General features: G+C 33.6%; 1 protein-coding gene across 1 annotated transcript in view; it reads right to left on the reverse strand.

Annotated features, from left to right (window-relative positions):
* The window catches only part of LOC129219344 (ATP synthase mitochondrial F1 complex assembly factor 1-like), a 254835-nt gene that overhangs the window by 16758 nt on the left and 220694 nt on the right, over window positions 1–17383 (reverse strand). Inside the window, exon 5 of the mRNA XM_054853707.1 lies at window positions 3278–3325. Coding sequence (XP_054709682.1) covers window positions 3278–3325 — 48 coding nt within the window. The remainder of the gene's footprint in view (window positions 1–3277; window positions 3326–17383) is intronic.

Below are 17383 nucleotides of genomic sequence, written 5' to 3' on the forward strand. Positions count from 1 at the left end.
CTCAGCATTTTGTGGGGAGGGTCACCCGTCTTGTGCCCTTCCCCTGGATGCAGCATGGCAGGCAGGGCCTGATTACTGAATAGGCCATGGCCTAGGGCCCTCAAATGGCTAAAACTACTTCAGTCTAGGACTAAAATTGTTTCAGCAAATGGCTAAAGTTATGAAGTTTAAATACAGGGGGGGGGGGGGCAAAAATGTATTTGGCCTTTGGATTTCTTAATCGGGCCCTGACTGCAGCAAAATTTCCGGGAGTCCTCCTTCAAAACTTTTTGAAAATTTACCTTAAAAATGTTGGTTTTTAGTTGATTTCGGAGTAGATTATATTGATTAAGTTTGTTGCAACAGTCAATGTTTTTTTTTTTTTTTTTTTTTTTGGACTTTATTAGCCATAGTTGTTTCAAAATAGAAGAATTGGTATTGATATACGAATTAATGCCCAATTACAGAACAGGCAATTATTCTATACAATAACACAGCACTGAAGAATAAATTGTTTGAGAAATTTCTTTATTTGCATTAAATTATTTATTAGGTTTGTTTTTCAAATGGATAAAATTACTTTAATTCTTAATATAAAAGCACAGTTATGTTTTTCTTGCACTAGCGAAGTGTGGTGATACACTGGATTCAAGTAAATTTACTAGTATAACAGTTATGAATTTTTTCACCCAACTGCGTTTCTGGGGTTTTGGGGGTGCAGTGCACCCTCTGGCACCCCTGTAAATCTGCCTATGTCAGAGTAACTGCTAACATAATAAAGCCAGTTTCATAAAAGTCATGCAAAGCAATTTGGTTGTATAAAGGCTCTTACATCATTCATGCAGACTGTTTTTATTGTATTGTAATATAAAATTTGATTTGCTATTTCTAAAATTATCCTCTTTTTTTTTTACAAACTCTTAGTTTGAAAGTCATTAAGGACTTCAATGTCATTACAACCAACCTCAATAATTCAAAAAATTGCATTTCAAACACAAACTAATCAACAAAACTATCTAAAACAAAATAATCTTTAAAAGACATAGCAAAATCAAAGAGTTAATTTGAGTGTTGGTAAAAAAATGTCAGTTTTTTTCATCTTTCTTCATTAAAGTATTAGTAAGAGTCTTAATTTTTAGTGCTTTACTTTTACAACCACTGAAAATAATAATAATAATAATAATAATAATCAGGTATGCCTTTATGTTAAAGATAAATGACTTTGGATGGAATTATTATCATAACTTTTTATCTACACAGAAAAAACTTCTGATTCTTATACATTTGATTTAAATTTTCCATAATTAGTTTTGAAAAAAAAAAAAAAAAAAAACACCATTGCTGTAGCATCACTATATGCAGGCATAGTATATCATTTACGCAAAATCGAAAAAAATCATTACTTCACAAAATGAAAATCAGGTAATTTGAACTTTTAAAATTACTTGTTATGTTGGCAACAGGAATTTAATTGAACTAGAAGACAATCTAACTCAGATAACCAATCACAGTGCAAAACTTTGTGTGGTTTTTCATCAGCATATTTGCATAAAAAAAAGTATTTTCATACAAATATGTTGATTCATTACCAACAACTAAAAATTAGGATGTTTGTTTTCTACTGAACAATACACCAAAATAAATTAATCAATTAGCATTGAATATTTTGACTGGTTTAACTTTTACTAGTGTTAATAGGCAAGAAAATATGAAGAGAGCAGCTTTCAAAATCATCTTTTTTTTAAGAATAGTAGGCTATCAAAAACTTTTTATCACCAGCATCATAATGCAGTTCTTCTCAAAAAGATTCATTTTTGAAGTTGTTTTTCCTAAAAGGCATATCTGCAGTTCCCTGCAAATTTGTGCCTATTAACCTTGTTATATTTTCTTTTGTAAAGGATATTGTTGGCACATTGTAACACATCAGAAAACTAATAATGAAACAATTTACCTTAATAACTATCACAAATCAATATTCATCAATTGAATTAAACTAAGCAACACCCATGCAAAAACTTTCAATCAAAAGCATTAAGTATTTTTTGCACAGCAGCACTGTAGAGAATTCAAAGGCTTTAAGAACAAATGCAAAAGAAGAAATAGGATTTATTTGTAAGACAGAAGAGCACAAATCATAAGAGTTCCAACAAACTGAACTATCTACGAGGCGTGTTTTTAAAGTAAGTTCCGTTTTGAAATAAAAAAAGAACGAGCACAGGTATAGCAAAGAAATTTATTGCACAAAAATCTACCACTCTTACGCTATTTTTCGACATTCCTCCCATGATTTTCCGAGCATTTGTCATAGCGTGGTACAGGTTTTTGTATACATATTCGTACAAAGTTGCCGCCTGTGTAGTCATCCTTGGGATAACATGTTCTCTGAGCTCATTATTGCTGTTGTGCCACAGACCACCTAGGAAAGACTTTAGATGCCGAAACAAATGAAAGATGCTGCGAGCAAGGTGGGGGTAGACCAGAGGATGTTCAAAAACGTCCCACTCAAAGCCCTGTAAGAGTTCTCATGGTTGCCTACACGGGCGGCAAATTTGTACGAATAGGTATACAAAAACCTGTACCACGCTATGACAAATGCTCGGAAAATCACGGGAGCAATGTCGAAAAATAGCGTAAGGGTGGTAGATTTTTGTGCAATAAATTTCTTTGCTCTATTTGTACTCGTTCTTTTTTTATTTCAAAACGGAACTTACTTTTAAAACACGCCTCGTAATTATCTTAACATACTAATTTTATGACTGAGGACACAAAATTAAAAGCAGTCTTCCGATGTATAAGAGAATAAGGGCTTGAGAGAAGGGGGAAATCAAGCTCAAGACAACATAATTCTAAGTTTTATTTGCTATGTCTGTCTTTTAGCATAAAACCTTAGGGATTGACATAAATCATGGGGATAGTGGTGGGTTCATTCTCATGACCCATGTTAGGCAATGAACCTGGGTTGTTTCGGTGAATGAGTGGCTTAAACCGCTACATCAAATACAATTCACCTAATTCTAGCCTGGACAAAGTGTAAAGGAAATTTACACACATAAAATATTTAAATTGACTTATTCAATTAATTTTAAATATTCTCAGCATTAAAAATAAGTATTTTAATTGTTTTCATATAGTCAGAAGCATTCCTGAAGTAGTTGGGCAAATTATTTGAAATTTTACAGATCTGAACTCTTAGTAGCTCTAACTGTTCAGATAAGGTCTGTTCTGAGAAGTTTGGTTAATTGGTGCTCTACTGTATAGTTAAATAACAGTCAGAATATTAATTGAAACTCATACATACTGTAGGATATTTTTGACTTCTGGTGTAGAGCTTTTCATAAGTAACTTTCTAAGAAAATAAAATGCTTTTGTTACAATACTTGAAAACAAAAATGAATCAAGTCAATTTTATTTTTATACAACACAACATCTAAAAGAGAAGGAATTTTCTTACCTACTACGTTAACTATAATTTTCTAAAAGTAAGACAATATACTGCTTCAGTTTTACAATATACTACTTTTTAGTATGAAGATCTTCATCTTCACTTGAAAAAAAAAGTATATTTTTAACGATGATAAATAAAAGTTAAAAAGGCACTGAAGTCACATCAGTTTAAAATAATTTTTTTTGAAAAAGCAAAAAAAAAAAAAAAAACAGAAATGAAGAGAAAACGCTTTATGTTTGATTAGTAATTTATGATACATCTAGTATTTTTCCTATTATTTATTCATAAACAAATTTAACCTCAATTTTGATTTTAAGGTGCACATATAGTATAGTTGGGAGGTATTTCTATCATATAACTCTAAGTATCACAAAGCACATAAATCTAAGTGCAAAAGAACAGAAAATATGTGTTTGTACTTTTGATATTGTTCTCTTTCCGGGACGACAGCTTCTCTTGTTTGCCTGCCATTGACAGATGAAAAGGAAAATCGATGACCTATCCTAAAATTCGAGGAGCTGTTCCTGCCAAAGGCACCTACGGCAGGGTATAAACCAAATAGGCTCATTTATGACCCTCGATTACAAACAGCCACTAATGATCACTAAACAGTAGCACCTTAGGCACTGACTAAAAAGCTTCATCTCCTCCATTTGCAGAGTCGCAGTTTAAAAGTTTTCACTTTCAACAAGTCAGGATTACCGGATTACAAGGCTAAATTATGATTAATTAAATTTAGATTAGTCACAATTATGCAAGAAACACTTGATTAAAAATACCATTACAAGCCTCTCAGTGCCAGATTATGATTACACAAAAATATAATCGATTACGATTACGTAATCGACGATTACTCCAAGCCTGATGTAATGCATAACTCTTTTACTATAAAATCACACATCTTTTAGCATTGAAAAAAGAATCATAGTAATCCTAAAATGTGTCTGCAGCTTTTTGCTATTTTGCTCTCTCTCTCTCTCAAAAAAAAAAAAAAAAAAAACCTTTTTGCTTCATTGCAAGAAATTACTTTGAGAATGATTTGAGGTAAACGTAAAACAGTAGACCCCACTTATAGTACAGTAAAAATAGGGGTCGACCCAAACATCCAAAAAAAAAAAAAAAGCTAAACCTGGTGCAAATTGTTTATTATCCTCCCAGTAAGAACAGGTAAAAAGTCCCACCCCATTGTGCGTCGGGTTTCGGAATGGGAGGCATCTAAAAATTGCTGTTTTGGTTATTTTTCCAGAATTTTTAGAGTAAATTTAAAGTGAAAATATTATGTCACAGTAAATTTAAAAGCATAAAATCAAAGGTATTTGCTCCCCAAAAAGGATGACATAACCCACCAATGCTACAGAAACCCCTATCCCCGTAAAACGAAGCAGTATCCCCGAACACCCCTCCATACATTTCATATGGAAATATTATTTTATGCAAAGTTAAAGTTAGAAATCAAGTGTGTCCATCCTCCAAGTGCGATGGTGCACTTCCTCCCAAAACTACAGCACCCACCCTCCACAAAATAAAATAATACCTCAATCCCCCCCCCCTTCCATTTCAAGTAGAAGTATTATTTCATGCAAATCTAAAATGCATTATATCAGGACTGTCCACCCCATAAGAACAGTAGCTCTCCTCCCAAAGCGAAATTATATACTAAAAGATTCCCCCTCCCCCCCTCTGATGGCGCACATTTGATTAAATGATCAAAAAAATTACACTGAGCTGTTTTTTGCTTTCAAATGATTTCTCCTAAGCTTGTAACAAAAAGTCTTCGTTATCGAGATCTTTTTTGGAATCTAGATCCTCAGCAAAATCGTTATTGTTGCAGCTATGTCTAACACAGTTTGTGCACATAATTGAGCACTTCAGTCTACTTTTAGACTTTTCAAACATTCACTATATCCAATGAACCCTTCAGAGGAAGCACAAGATTTGAGGTGCAGAAAGTCTTCTAGAGCAGAAGGCTTTGCTGTTGTAATAGGACGCAGATTATATATCTGTGGTGCTTTCTATGTACCCATCAAAAATGACACTAGCTTTCCCATACTTACAAGTGACCTATACGAGTACACTGCATCGCTGGCTTATTTCCTTGAAGCTTGCAGATCATTACCAAAAAATATGATAGAGAAGGTATTTTCCATCTATTACATATAAGGCAGTGAGAAGCAAAGGGATGTATGTGGCAAAATTAAAAATTTGGAGATAACCAGTACAAATGGTAGGTGAACCTCTCCTCCGTCTTGGTGGCAAGAGATTGTACTAGTAGCCCTGGTAGGTGCTACTGTACAGCATGATTTAGAAAAAAAAATTCAATGAAAGACTACCTAGGATGTGATCTTTAAATGTGTTTTACTCGAAACTTAAAATAGTTCACTTGCATCCCTTTGCTTCTCACTACCTCATATATGACACCAGCTGTTCGTTCGGTGATGGTGTTGGATCTTTTTCTTCAGACAATAGCACTTTAACGATACAAGATTTTTTTCCTTCTGAAACCAGATTCATCGAATACTGATGGAGGATCAGCGCATAACTCATACTAGAAGTTTTTAGCAATTTGTTATTCCATCTTTACTGTTCATATCATTCGGTGTAAAAGATGGTTTGGGCTTACACACCTTTACAGATAGTAACTATTGTAACAGAAGCTAAAGACATAACTGCTTACCTTCTTTACAAAGAAATGCCACCAACTTGTTTGTCCTCAATATCCTTTAATGTTACTACCCCAATGTTAAAAGCCTCGTCCCAACTCACCTTATCATCAGCAACTGACCAGTATCAGCGAGCAATACCACTACCAACTTGAGTCAATACACATAGAGAGGAAAGAAACTTTTGGTGGCTTTAGAAACGGATTGTGATCTCCAAACTGAGAGACAAAAAGGTGTAAATATTTAGCATTCTACTGTTGTATTGCTCATTGCTCTCATTAAGACTTGTTCTATCGTTGAATCACTACAGGTTCTGAACCACCTGTATTTGTCACATTGTTGGATAACTTATGTTTTAGCTGATGTTTGATGTGATCAAATTCTTTTTATCGCATAATGTACTCTAAAGTTTCAGATAGTGTTTCAAGTACATGTGCACATATTTAGCATAATTCACATAGCCTGCTGCGTAAAAGAGAGGCAGCTTGGTGTTTGCAAATGAGAACCCCCACCGACTTAGAGGGTGCAGAATTGCAGCATTGCATGTCTCACTATTGGCAATTTCGGTTTGGCCCCTCTTACGATGATGGCAAAAGATTGTAGAAAAGTTGAAGTAAATTATTCAAGAAGTAGAGAAACTTTAGTCAATTTGGACTTTTTTATGCTGCACAGGAATTTGGTTTTCCAGCGCTCTAAACAGTTTAATAACTCCAGTCACAAATAAGTTGGTTACTGAGCTTGCTTAGATCTTTCAGAATTATCCTTCTGACATTACTATATCATTGTGAGGCATTTTGTACTTTGGAAAAGTTGAAATCAGGGAACTATTTTTCGTAAACTTAACTACAATCGTTGATTTTAGAATGCAAATTCAGGGTCCCCCCCCCCCCAAAAAAAAAACGGTGGCGCACCCCTTAAGTGTGACAAAGTACCCATCCAGAGTAAAAACCCTCAAAAAAGAAAGAAATACCCCTTGAAAAAACTGCCTTAAATATTCCAATGACGCAAATCTGCTACATGGACCCCCTCCCCATTCCAACCCCCCCCCACTTGTGCACTCCTGTTAATTAGAATTTTTTCTGTGAGAGTTTATTATTTTACTATTACAGAGTAGTTTCTGCGAGGTTTGAGAATTTTTTTTAAGTAATAGAAATTATTTTTACTGTAAATAGAGGATTATTTCGTTTCCCCTCCCCCCTTCTCCCCAAAACCCGACGCGCAAACTGCTGGGTCTTTTTACCCCTTCTTGCTGGAAGGGTAAGAAGTAATTTGCAACAGGTTTCACCTTTTTTTTTGGATGTTTGGGTTTGGCCATTTTTTGGCCTAATTTTACTGTACTATTAATGTGATCATGGTTAAAGTTATTTAATGTTATCAAAATCACGAAGTCTTGGAACCCTTGTATATTAATAGGTGTTAAAAAAGTCAGATATTATAATCAGTCTTCGTTTATTGTTATCTCTTTTTCATAAGCTTTCAATTCCCCCCCCCCCCCTTTTTCCTTCAATCAACAAAAATACAAAAGCAAATTATGAGAAGAGTAACTTTCTGCGTTTCATTTTGTGGTTTTCAATAGCAATGCTATCTTTTTCTAGAAAAGTAACAATAGGAAATTTGTTCTCAGTAACCACATACTCCCCTTAGGACATCTTTTGTTTGCGCAGTTGTTGGACATGTTCCTGGTGGTGGTCTCCTCCCACTAAGAGGGAACTAACGCAGCTTCCGGCAAAAGAAGTTCTCTTCTTATTTTAGTAAAGCATAAGAATTTTTCTCCCTATCCAGTTACGCTAAAAACTTCACTTTAAACAGTCAAACATTTCAACAATGGAAAAAACATGCAATGATTTAACTGTCAAAGGAAAAACTGACACATTAATACCCTTTGACAATTCAACCATGATGAATCAAAAAAATGCAGCAGCATAGCTAAAAATTTCTCAGCCATTATTTTGTTAGTTACTAAAAAATTGTGAAAAGATTGAAAACAAAGGGAAGCCGAATGAAAATTTAAACAGCAAGCGAAATAGTGCTGGAAAAGATGGTAAAATTGAATCTGCTTTGAAACTGGTTTACGAACGTCAGGGAAATAATTGAGAAAGTAAACGGTCCGTTAGTGCATAAAAAGCAGAAGATCTTTATTTAAAAATAGGCAAAAAGGACTCTGTAGCATCGGACAGGTGGTTTAATCAATGGAGGTAAAAAAAAAACAGCTTTTCCTTTCTTCAAATTTAGTAATTTATAATTTAAAACTGTTTAGTTGAGTCATTGCAACTTTAATTCGATGCAGTTGTGAACATGAAGGCTTTTTAATGGAAAAAAATCATCATTTAGTTGTGTACTGGATTCTTTTCTGTTATTGTTATTAAATTGTATTTATCCCAAAGTGATCACATTAAGCGGCGCCTACATTATTTTTTTGTTACTAGCTGAAAAAAGTATTCATATTTCTGCATAACATAACCTTGCTTAAAATTTTCAGAAATGGAAATTTTCCATGATTGATTTTCTACTGTTCAAGTGGATAATCAAGAAAAATATGCGGCATCAACAAATAATCATGCAGTACCTTTTCAGCTTTTTAATGGGGGATTGGCTTGTTGCCAATTCAACATAGGTGTGATAAAAATTTAAAGGGAAATGGGATCATGGGCTGATGTCACTGTACAATGTAGAGATAATTTTATTTATGGTCGGTGCTGATGCATATGTTTACAGAAGAATTCTAAACCAGTTTGTAAACTGATGTTTTAGTGGAGATGAAAGTGCAGTGCAAAGGGCTATAGTTTAAGTTTAATGGTATAATTATTAGTCAGTACTTCAGTATAGCACTTCTACCAACCTCATCTTAGTACTTTGTATCACTTTAAGCTGAATTTTCTCTCCCAATCCATTGAGCACTTAGTGCTGGTCTTATTTATCCAAACAAAAGTGCACAAGATGGTTAGTCCTTTGTGTTACAACAAAAGTGCTTCTACCGTATTCTCCTGTATATAATCTGCGGATTATCTGTTTAAAAAATGTAAAGTAAATGAGGTGTGGATTATAAGCTGCCGCGGATAATCTGTGTTTTTTTTTCTCAACAACAACGGATTAAACCTCAATATTTACAGTAGGATTCACCAGGAGACCGTTATTTCTACCTGTATGTTGTTTATTTTACATAGCTTGAATGTTCTTCGCTGCCTACAGGTTGGTTTTGTTACACAAGTTGAATTTTCCTCTTAAGCAATTCCATCTATGTAAACTAAACAACAGGCTGTTACAGACAAAGCCTTCATTTGCACAAGATTACACCATTTGCTCCTATATCTTGACTCTTTGTCTTAAAGTAATTAGGATAGGGTAGATGGGGCACACTGATGGGGATTTTTTTCAATGAATTTTCTAATTTTTATGTTTTAACTTAGGAAATTTTAGACATTGTGGCTTTATGAAGCAGTTAATGGAGTCAAAATTGGTATATTCAGCTGTTGCTCAGTTTGTGTTTTTTAGCATTTAAAAAATTACTTTTGAGTTCAAGTGGTTAGAGGAAACTTGCCCCAAGCATGGGGCAAGTTTACGCATATTTATTTTGACATCTAATGTGGTTCTTTTAGTGTTTTGAACATAATGTCTTACCATCGCTAAAATATAGCAACTTTATTACAGACTGAATAGTAATATAAAGTTGAAGCTGAAGGGGCATGAAGACAGCAAACATTGTATGATTGTAAGCTATAAAATAGAAATGTGTAACTTAAATAAAATTTAAATGGTGATTTTCAAAACTAAATAGCCGGAAAATACTAAAAATGTTTGAGACAGTTTGGAGTGAAAAAGTATCCGGGGCATGTTCAAGAAAGACGCAGTAAGAACGATCCTAAGTTGCTCCAACGTTCAACGCGTAAACTTGCCCTGTCACCAAGTTTGGATTTATTTTTAACGTGCAAAAAAATTTAATAACATTTCAGTTCATACAAATACAATTCTCAAAAAAGGATAAAATTCTGCTAATTTTTATATACAGTAAACTCCCGATTATCGGCGGTCGGTTTATCCGCGGCTCGGATTATCCGCAGGTCTTTTCACTAATTTGTTTAACGGTCATTAAATGTTTTTTAAACTTATGATTGTGTTTTTGTTCGCTTTTAGCTTTTACATATGTATATTTTTTACATTCAATGATAGTAGATGCAATGTAGCAATGTTTTTAGTAAAAATTCAAATTTATGTGTAAGTGTTATTCATATTTATTAGCTATTGTATACAGTAGCACCGTATTTTAACTATTATTTGGATTATCCGCGGTTTTCGGTTATCCACGGCTACCATGCCACCCTATTCCGCGGATAATCGGGAGTTTACTGTATTTGTTTTTTCTTAACTAAGTATTATTTATTCACAATAAGCTTTAAAACATTCAACACAAAATTTACTCAACTTGGTAGAAAATAGATTATTCTTTCTGCATGTTGGACCAAAGTTTGACTAATGCTCAAAAACGTGTGAAAATATTTGCTACGGAGTAGCATCAATCTGTTATGGCTGTTGGCTCTCCAGTTATAATTCGTTTTGAAAAAAGGGCAACTGCATAAACGTGCCCCGGTCTACCCAATTATAATCACGATTTCAGGAAGAAATCATGTTTTAGAATTATTTTGATTATACCGTAAAAGCTATTACTGCTTCACGTTTTTAATTTAGTTGCTAAAAGTGTATGTTAAATCAAAACTTCATTTTTTTTTACATCATATTATCCGTGGATTATACAAAGATTTTTTCTTCAGGCCGATTTTAAGACCTGCGGATTATACACAGGAAAATATGGTACTATGAAAAATGCATTTTCAACTTAAAATCACATTTTTAGACAATTCCAAACTTTATAACACAACAATTTCTACTCAAATTTTAATTCGTTAAGTACAAATGACATCTTAAGAAATAAATATAAATGAGTTTCACTCATTCAATGAGTAATGTACTAAAATGATAAACATGGAGTAAATTAGCAATTTGAGCAACTACTACTTATTTTACGGACTAGAAAAAAGATTTATCGGATGTGATATATTTTTTATAACATTCTAAATTTTATCCATTTTATTATTTTTAGTACCCTATTTTTTCTGAAAGGACATAGGTTTTGCAAGGAAGCCAGTGTATTGGAAACCCAGGTTAACAGTGGTGTAGCAATAAGCCAAAAAATATCTTGGGGTAGAACAAATTGCAACAGAAATTATTCTTGCTGCAAATGGCACGTAACGCATACTCCTAATGAACATATTAAAAATATACATACGTACTGTAGGTGTTTTTTGGCCAATATCTTCATCATCACGAAAACTTTTTTTTTTAAATCACATGTGATTTCATAATGTAAATTTCACACTAAAAATAAACAAGGCAGATTTAAAGTGAACGCACTAAAAATATCTATCCATACTGCCACGAGAAACGCATTTTTTGGCCATCTTGAAAAATCATGAAAAGGTTTTTTAAAAAAAATCATGTGTGGCAGCAAATTGATGTAAATTTTATGCTGAAAAAATGGATATAATATGGGATATTTATACATACTAAAAATATATAACTGTACTGTGGCGGTAAATGCTTTTTTTTTTTTTTGGCCCTCACCTTGAAAAATAATGAAAATTAAAATTTAAAAAAAAATCACATGGGGTATCGACTGAAAGGAAATTTCATATTGAAAAATAAAATGATATTGATACAGGTAGTAAATGGAAATAATGAAATGGAGGCCAAAAAACTATAGTGTTTTATTAATTTCAGAGGCTTTAAAACCATTGATAACTTTGGCTAAGAGTATTTTTCAAAAAGGTTAAATAAATATATTTTTAAAGAAAATCAAATATATTAAACAAACTGAAAATTTGAAAAGTAATAATGATGATGAAACATGAAACTAAAGAAGTTTTCATTAAATGAAATATTTACTCACATCAAAATGAAATCTCATCTTCATCCAAATCCAAAATGAGTCCTGTGCTTGTGCAATCCTTTCCACAAGTTTTTACACACCACTGAGTATGGAAATCCATATCGATAACATGTACATTTTGCAGTTTTATATGGCTCTTTCCATTGTACTTTGGCAGGCATGTATGTCAATGGAGCAAACTCTCATTAAATCCACAAAGAGCCATAGAGAAAGAGGAACAATCCTAATTCAAATTCTATCAGAGAGAAAGCTTGCAATATTTAAACTTTTGTTCATGCATAGTGACATGGTGTGACTCCACCAGTGCATTGTTTGACATAAATAAATCATCAGCTTTTAAATGTCATATAATCTTACATTCAAAGTGATTGGGATGCCATTTGGGATTAACAAAAGATTCCACTGAGGAATATGTGGTGAAAATTGGGAGTAAGATTATTATGTTACTAGAGGGAGCTAACTTAAATCACTATGAGCATTACCATAAGAAAATAGCTTCAGCAAAACCACCATGGATAGCTTGTTTGCTTTCACCACAAAAGCACTGAAATATCATCTATACAGAGTATATTTGCTACGCTTTATTTGGAAAAATTTAAATTCCGAGTAATCCTACACTGTGCCCATGAGAATGGCAGTTCGTTGAGGGAGAATTTCAATTAATATCAACAGACTTGAGCCCAGCATCAGACAAATTGTTAAATATGATTAAATGTGTTAGCAATGTACACTGGTAGAAATAAAAGCACTGTAAAATGTACATGTTGTTGACATGGATTTCCATAAGGACTACAGAAATACACGAGACATTTTGGATTTGGATGAAGATGAGGTTTCATTTTGCTGATGTAAATATTTTATTTTATGAGAACTCTTTTAATTGTATGTTCTTCTTTAAAACTTTTGACTTTGTTTTAATATTTTTTCTAACCTTTTTCTTAAGTACCTTTTAATATAAGTACCTTTAAATTTAGTACCTTTAAATTAAGTACCTTTAAATACCTTTTTGTAAAAGGTATTTATTTAACCTTTTTTTAAAATGACCTCTTTTAAAAATGTATGTGTTTAACATTTTACAAAAACGTAGTCAGAAACAAAATCAACCAGTTTTTAAGCCAATTAAATCAACAAATGATGTTTTTCAACACTGCGAAAAAACTTCTTTTTTGTAACTCATCTTATTATTCCCTTTTATTAGCCTAAATCAATGTTATTTTATTTTCAAGTATGAAATTTCCTTTCATTTGAAACCACACGTGACTTTTTCTTTTTCAAAATTTTGCATGATTATTCAAGATGACAGTTAAAATAAATGCACTTATCTTGACTGTATGGATGTCCATTTTTAGTATATGTACTTCACTTTTAAAATCCCATTTTATTTTCCTTTTCAGCTGAAAGTTTACTTTTATTTGATACCACACATAATTTTCTTGAAATTTTTTCGTGGTTTTTACAATATGTTAGCTGAAAAAAGAATTTGTCTCAACAGTATGGATGTAAATTTTTAGTATATTCTTTAGGAACGTGTTACCTACCATCAGGGGTGGACTGGCTGACTTTGGCCCAGTCGGCAAAAGAAGGTTCCGACCCACCCCTGTAAATTAAAAAAGTTAAACTAACCAGAACCGGATCTCGATTTTTCCGAGTCGAGCAATGACAACAACCCGCTAGTTCCTATTTTCCTTCAAGTTTCTAAATCAAGTTTTAGAGTTCTAAAAAAAAGAAAATCGAAACGTAAAATAAAGCGATTACTGACATTTTTTTATATGTATATTCCTTCAAAGAAGGATACTAATGGTTTTAAGTCTGAAAAGGCACATCTTTAGGCTTCTATAGACAACATAGGAAGGACATGAGGAAATGGAGGAACCAGGTAAATCCCCTCCGGTTAGATCAACTAATTTTCGAAATTAGTTGATCTATATAAGCTTAAGGAGAAAAGAATCTGGAGAAGGGGTTCTAGTTCCCTTCCAAGCGATATTTTAAAAGTTGATGTCAAAAACTGCAATTTTACAATTTTCGGTAACATTAAAGGAATGGGAAAAGAAGGGGTTCCCATACGATTTTGTTTCTTTTTATCTTTTTTTTTTAATCTTTTTTTTTCTTTTTTTTTTCTTTTTTTTTTCAAAATAGATGTCCGGTTTAGTTTATCTATGTTTACAATAGAATGTGGGGGGCTCTTCTCAGAAATTCTCCCAAATGGGAATTTTAAAAATGCAATTTTAGACTACCCATGGTAAAATTAATCAAACAAGGAAGCATCGGGAGTTCTCAACAAAAACGTTTCGAATTTGAACTATTAAAAAATGCAAAACTATTTTAAGCTATAATGCAGAAAAAAGATTTACGTAGCTTTCCCACGGAAATTTCTTTAAGTGAAATTTTAAGCTATGTTTAGTGAAATTAAGGGAATGGCGAAGGTTCGAAGACTTCATCTGGGAATTTTTCGATATTTAAATCTGAAAAACACACAAGAACACACAATCTTATTTGAATAAATGCATTTTTGTTCGCTAAGGAAGTAATACTAAAGTCAGAGATCACAGCGGCAATTTAACTTGCTGGTTTTGAACTAAAAGGAGCATAATACACCGCGATTCGTCTATAAATTCTTCTTCGATGGAATCGGTAATTGGCTTTTTTTTTTTTTTTTAATTGCGTGAAGATGTTCCAAGAAAGTCATATTAACCCTGGAAGCTATTTGTGAGACATAAGATTTTTTTTTTCAGCTTATAAAAATGCAAAATGAAATTAATCATATGATAGTTTCTTGGCAAAACCATAATATTAATTGAAACGACATGTAGTGTTGAAATTTTTAAGAACAAATCAGCAACTGCTTTGAAACTCTCAAAGAAGTAGCATCTGAGTTCTTCGATAAAACCTATTTATAAAGTTATAACTTTCTTATTTACATAATATTTTATGGTTAAAATATCAATTCATTTAAAAAACTTAAATAATATATGGGGTTTTTAATAACCTTGTCCATGTGTCATAATCATTATGAAAATGTTCCTAATTAAAATCGTTCATTTTAGAGCATCTCGGTGAAATTATGTAGCGTTCAGTGTTTAATTGGCATGAAATGTTAAAGATAATTTACTTCCACATTCAAATTAGAAACGTGCATAGTATTTATGTACTTAAAAAGTATATTAATTGATTTTAAAGGATCCTAAAGAAAAAAAGTAAAAAAACAAATCACATTTGAAAATAAAGTCATGAAAACTTCATTAAGAGAAATCGTAATTGGGGGGGGGGGGAGGGGGTGAGCTTCTCAATTTCTTTGGCCCTCTTAAAAAAGCTATTTGTGTGCACCCCTCAGGGGCCCGCACAGAGGGGAAGGGGAGAAGGAACACCTGTTGATCCATGCCCGAGCCTGAAGAGGGCCCAATATTTTTAAAACTAGGCGGGAAATATAGGGGTAAACAATATGGAGGGAGCCGGAATAGTAATTTGTGAGGGGCCCCAAAATTTCTGTGCTCGCCCCTGATCGTAGTCCAGACTTGCTTTCCCGTATGCGATTCTGAGATGAAAATACTCGTATAGCGATAATTTAAATTGACCAATGAAATAGCTTGCCAACTGGCAGCATTTAAATGAATCTGCCACAATCAGTAAATAACAGGGGCGTGCACAGACATCTTGAGGTCCGTCACAAATGACTGGGCCCCCCTCCATCTTGTTTACCCCTACGTCCATACATTTATTTCACCCCTCATTTAAACAATCTCAAGCCCCTTTCAGGCTCGGAACCGGGCCAAAAGGCGTCCGCCCCCCTTGTGCATGCCCCTGCTCATGTCGTCGCCTCAGAACAACAGTAAAATATCTAATCCCAGAAATAACACTTAGATATCTTATGGTTGCTCTGAGGCGACGATGTACGTATCAACACCCCAAAACATAGCCCACGCATTTGTGGAAGGGCGGGGCCGCTGTCTAATGTGGCAGGCCCCTTCAATTTTTGTTAACAGATATACAAATATAAGTTTTTAACGCTCTTTTTTTTGTCCCGGGCTCTTTTTCAGGCCGTGTCAGACCCCATTTTCTCTGCCCCCCCCCCTTCTGTTTCCTCAATGTAGAAGTCATGGCCTCCAGAGCTCTAAAAACCAGATAAAAGTTGATAAGATAGGAAAGCATTTGCACGTGCAGACTTTTGCCATTTACTTTGGTCCCTGCTTAGGATGGAAAAAATAAAACCTGTTTCCAAAAGCTTTTTTCACATAGAGTAAACAAACTGCGTGCATCGTTTTTTTTTTTTTTTTTTTTTAACACTTTGAAGAATGTTAAGTGTGAATTTAGTTGTATTAAGTTTAATAAAAAAATTGGTTGAAGTGGCCCACTCGGCGGTTGGCCCAGTTGGGGATCCCCGACTAGCCGACCTGGCCAGTCTGCCCCTGCCTACCATTTACAACAAGAATCACTTCCGCTGTAAATTGTTCCACCCCAAATGCTATTTTCTATTGCACTATAAGTAGGATTAAGCTCTGTCAATTAGATATAATTATTACTCTCTTTTGAGTGTGTGCATGAATGTTTCTTTATAAATGCAGCTTTGTAAAACTCTCTACATGCATTAAGAAGTATTATGATGTCAATGAAATTTTGATGATATTTAGCTCAAGTTGCATTATTATGCATTACTTTTAATCAGGACTTAATTTCCAAAAGAAGTGCAGGAGCATAAAAGTTCTTACATCTTATTTTTTACTGTAAATAGTCTGAATTTTGCCTAAAATGTTAAATTTTGCCTCAAGTTGAAAAACTGCAGGAGTTCAGACATAGGCGGCTGATGCCCCAAACAAATGGGGGGTCAAAGAAGGTGCAGGGGCGACAGGTTTAGATGGCGACACACCCTTTACCTTTTTTTCTTCAAAAATTAGGCAATTGAATTTTTACGTCATTACTTATGAATTGACCTTCTTCCCAAAATTCGAGAAACGGACTCAAAAAGTGGAATTAGATGGCCACAGAAGATTCCCTCCTACAAAATCAAAGTTTCATTTTAATTTTTACGAAACAATAACATGAGAAAAGCAAAAACAAGCACTTAATAAGTCAGTTGTTTCTTTCAACACGTGAACAGATCATCACAATCATTTCTCATTCGACACTTAGTTTTAAATTTAGAAGAGTGGAGGGGCAAAGTCCCTTTGCTGTTGAAAGTGAGAGGGCATTTGCCCCCCTTGCCCCCTCGTACGAGCCGCCTATGAGTTCAGATCTTATGAGCTGTAATGCAAATTAAATTCTGCTTTTGATCAATATCTCAGATATTAAAGAGTTGAGATAAAGAATAAATGAGGTAATTTACTTTCGGTAAAAAGTAAATTTTATAATACTATGTGTAATAAG

The sequence above is a fragment of the Uloborus diversus genome, chromosome 3 (genome assembly GCF_026930045.1).
Source record: "Uloborus diversus isolate 005 chromosome 3, Udiv.v.3.1, whole genome shotgun sequence".
Classification (NCBI taxonomy): Eukaryota; Metazoa; Arthropoda; class Arachnida; order Araneae; family Uloboridae; genus Uloborus; species Uloborus diversus.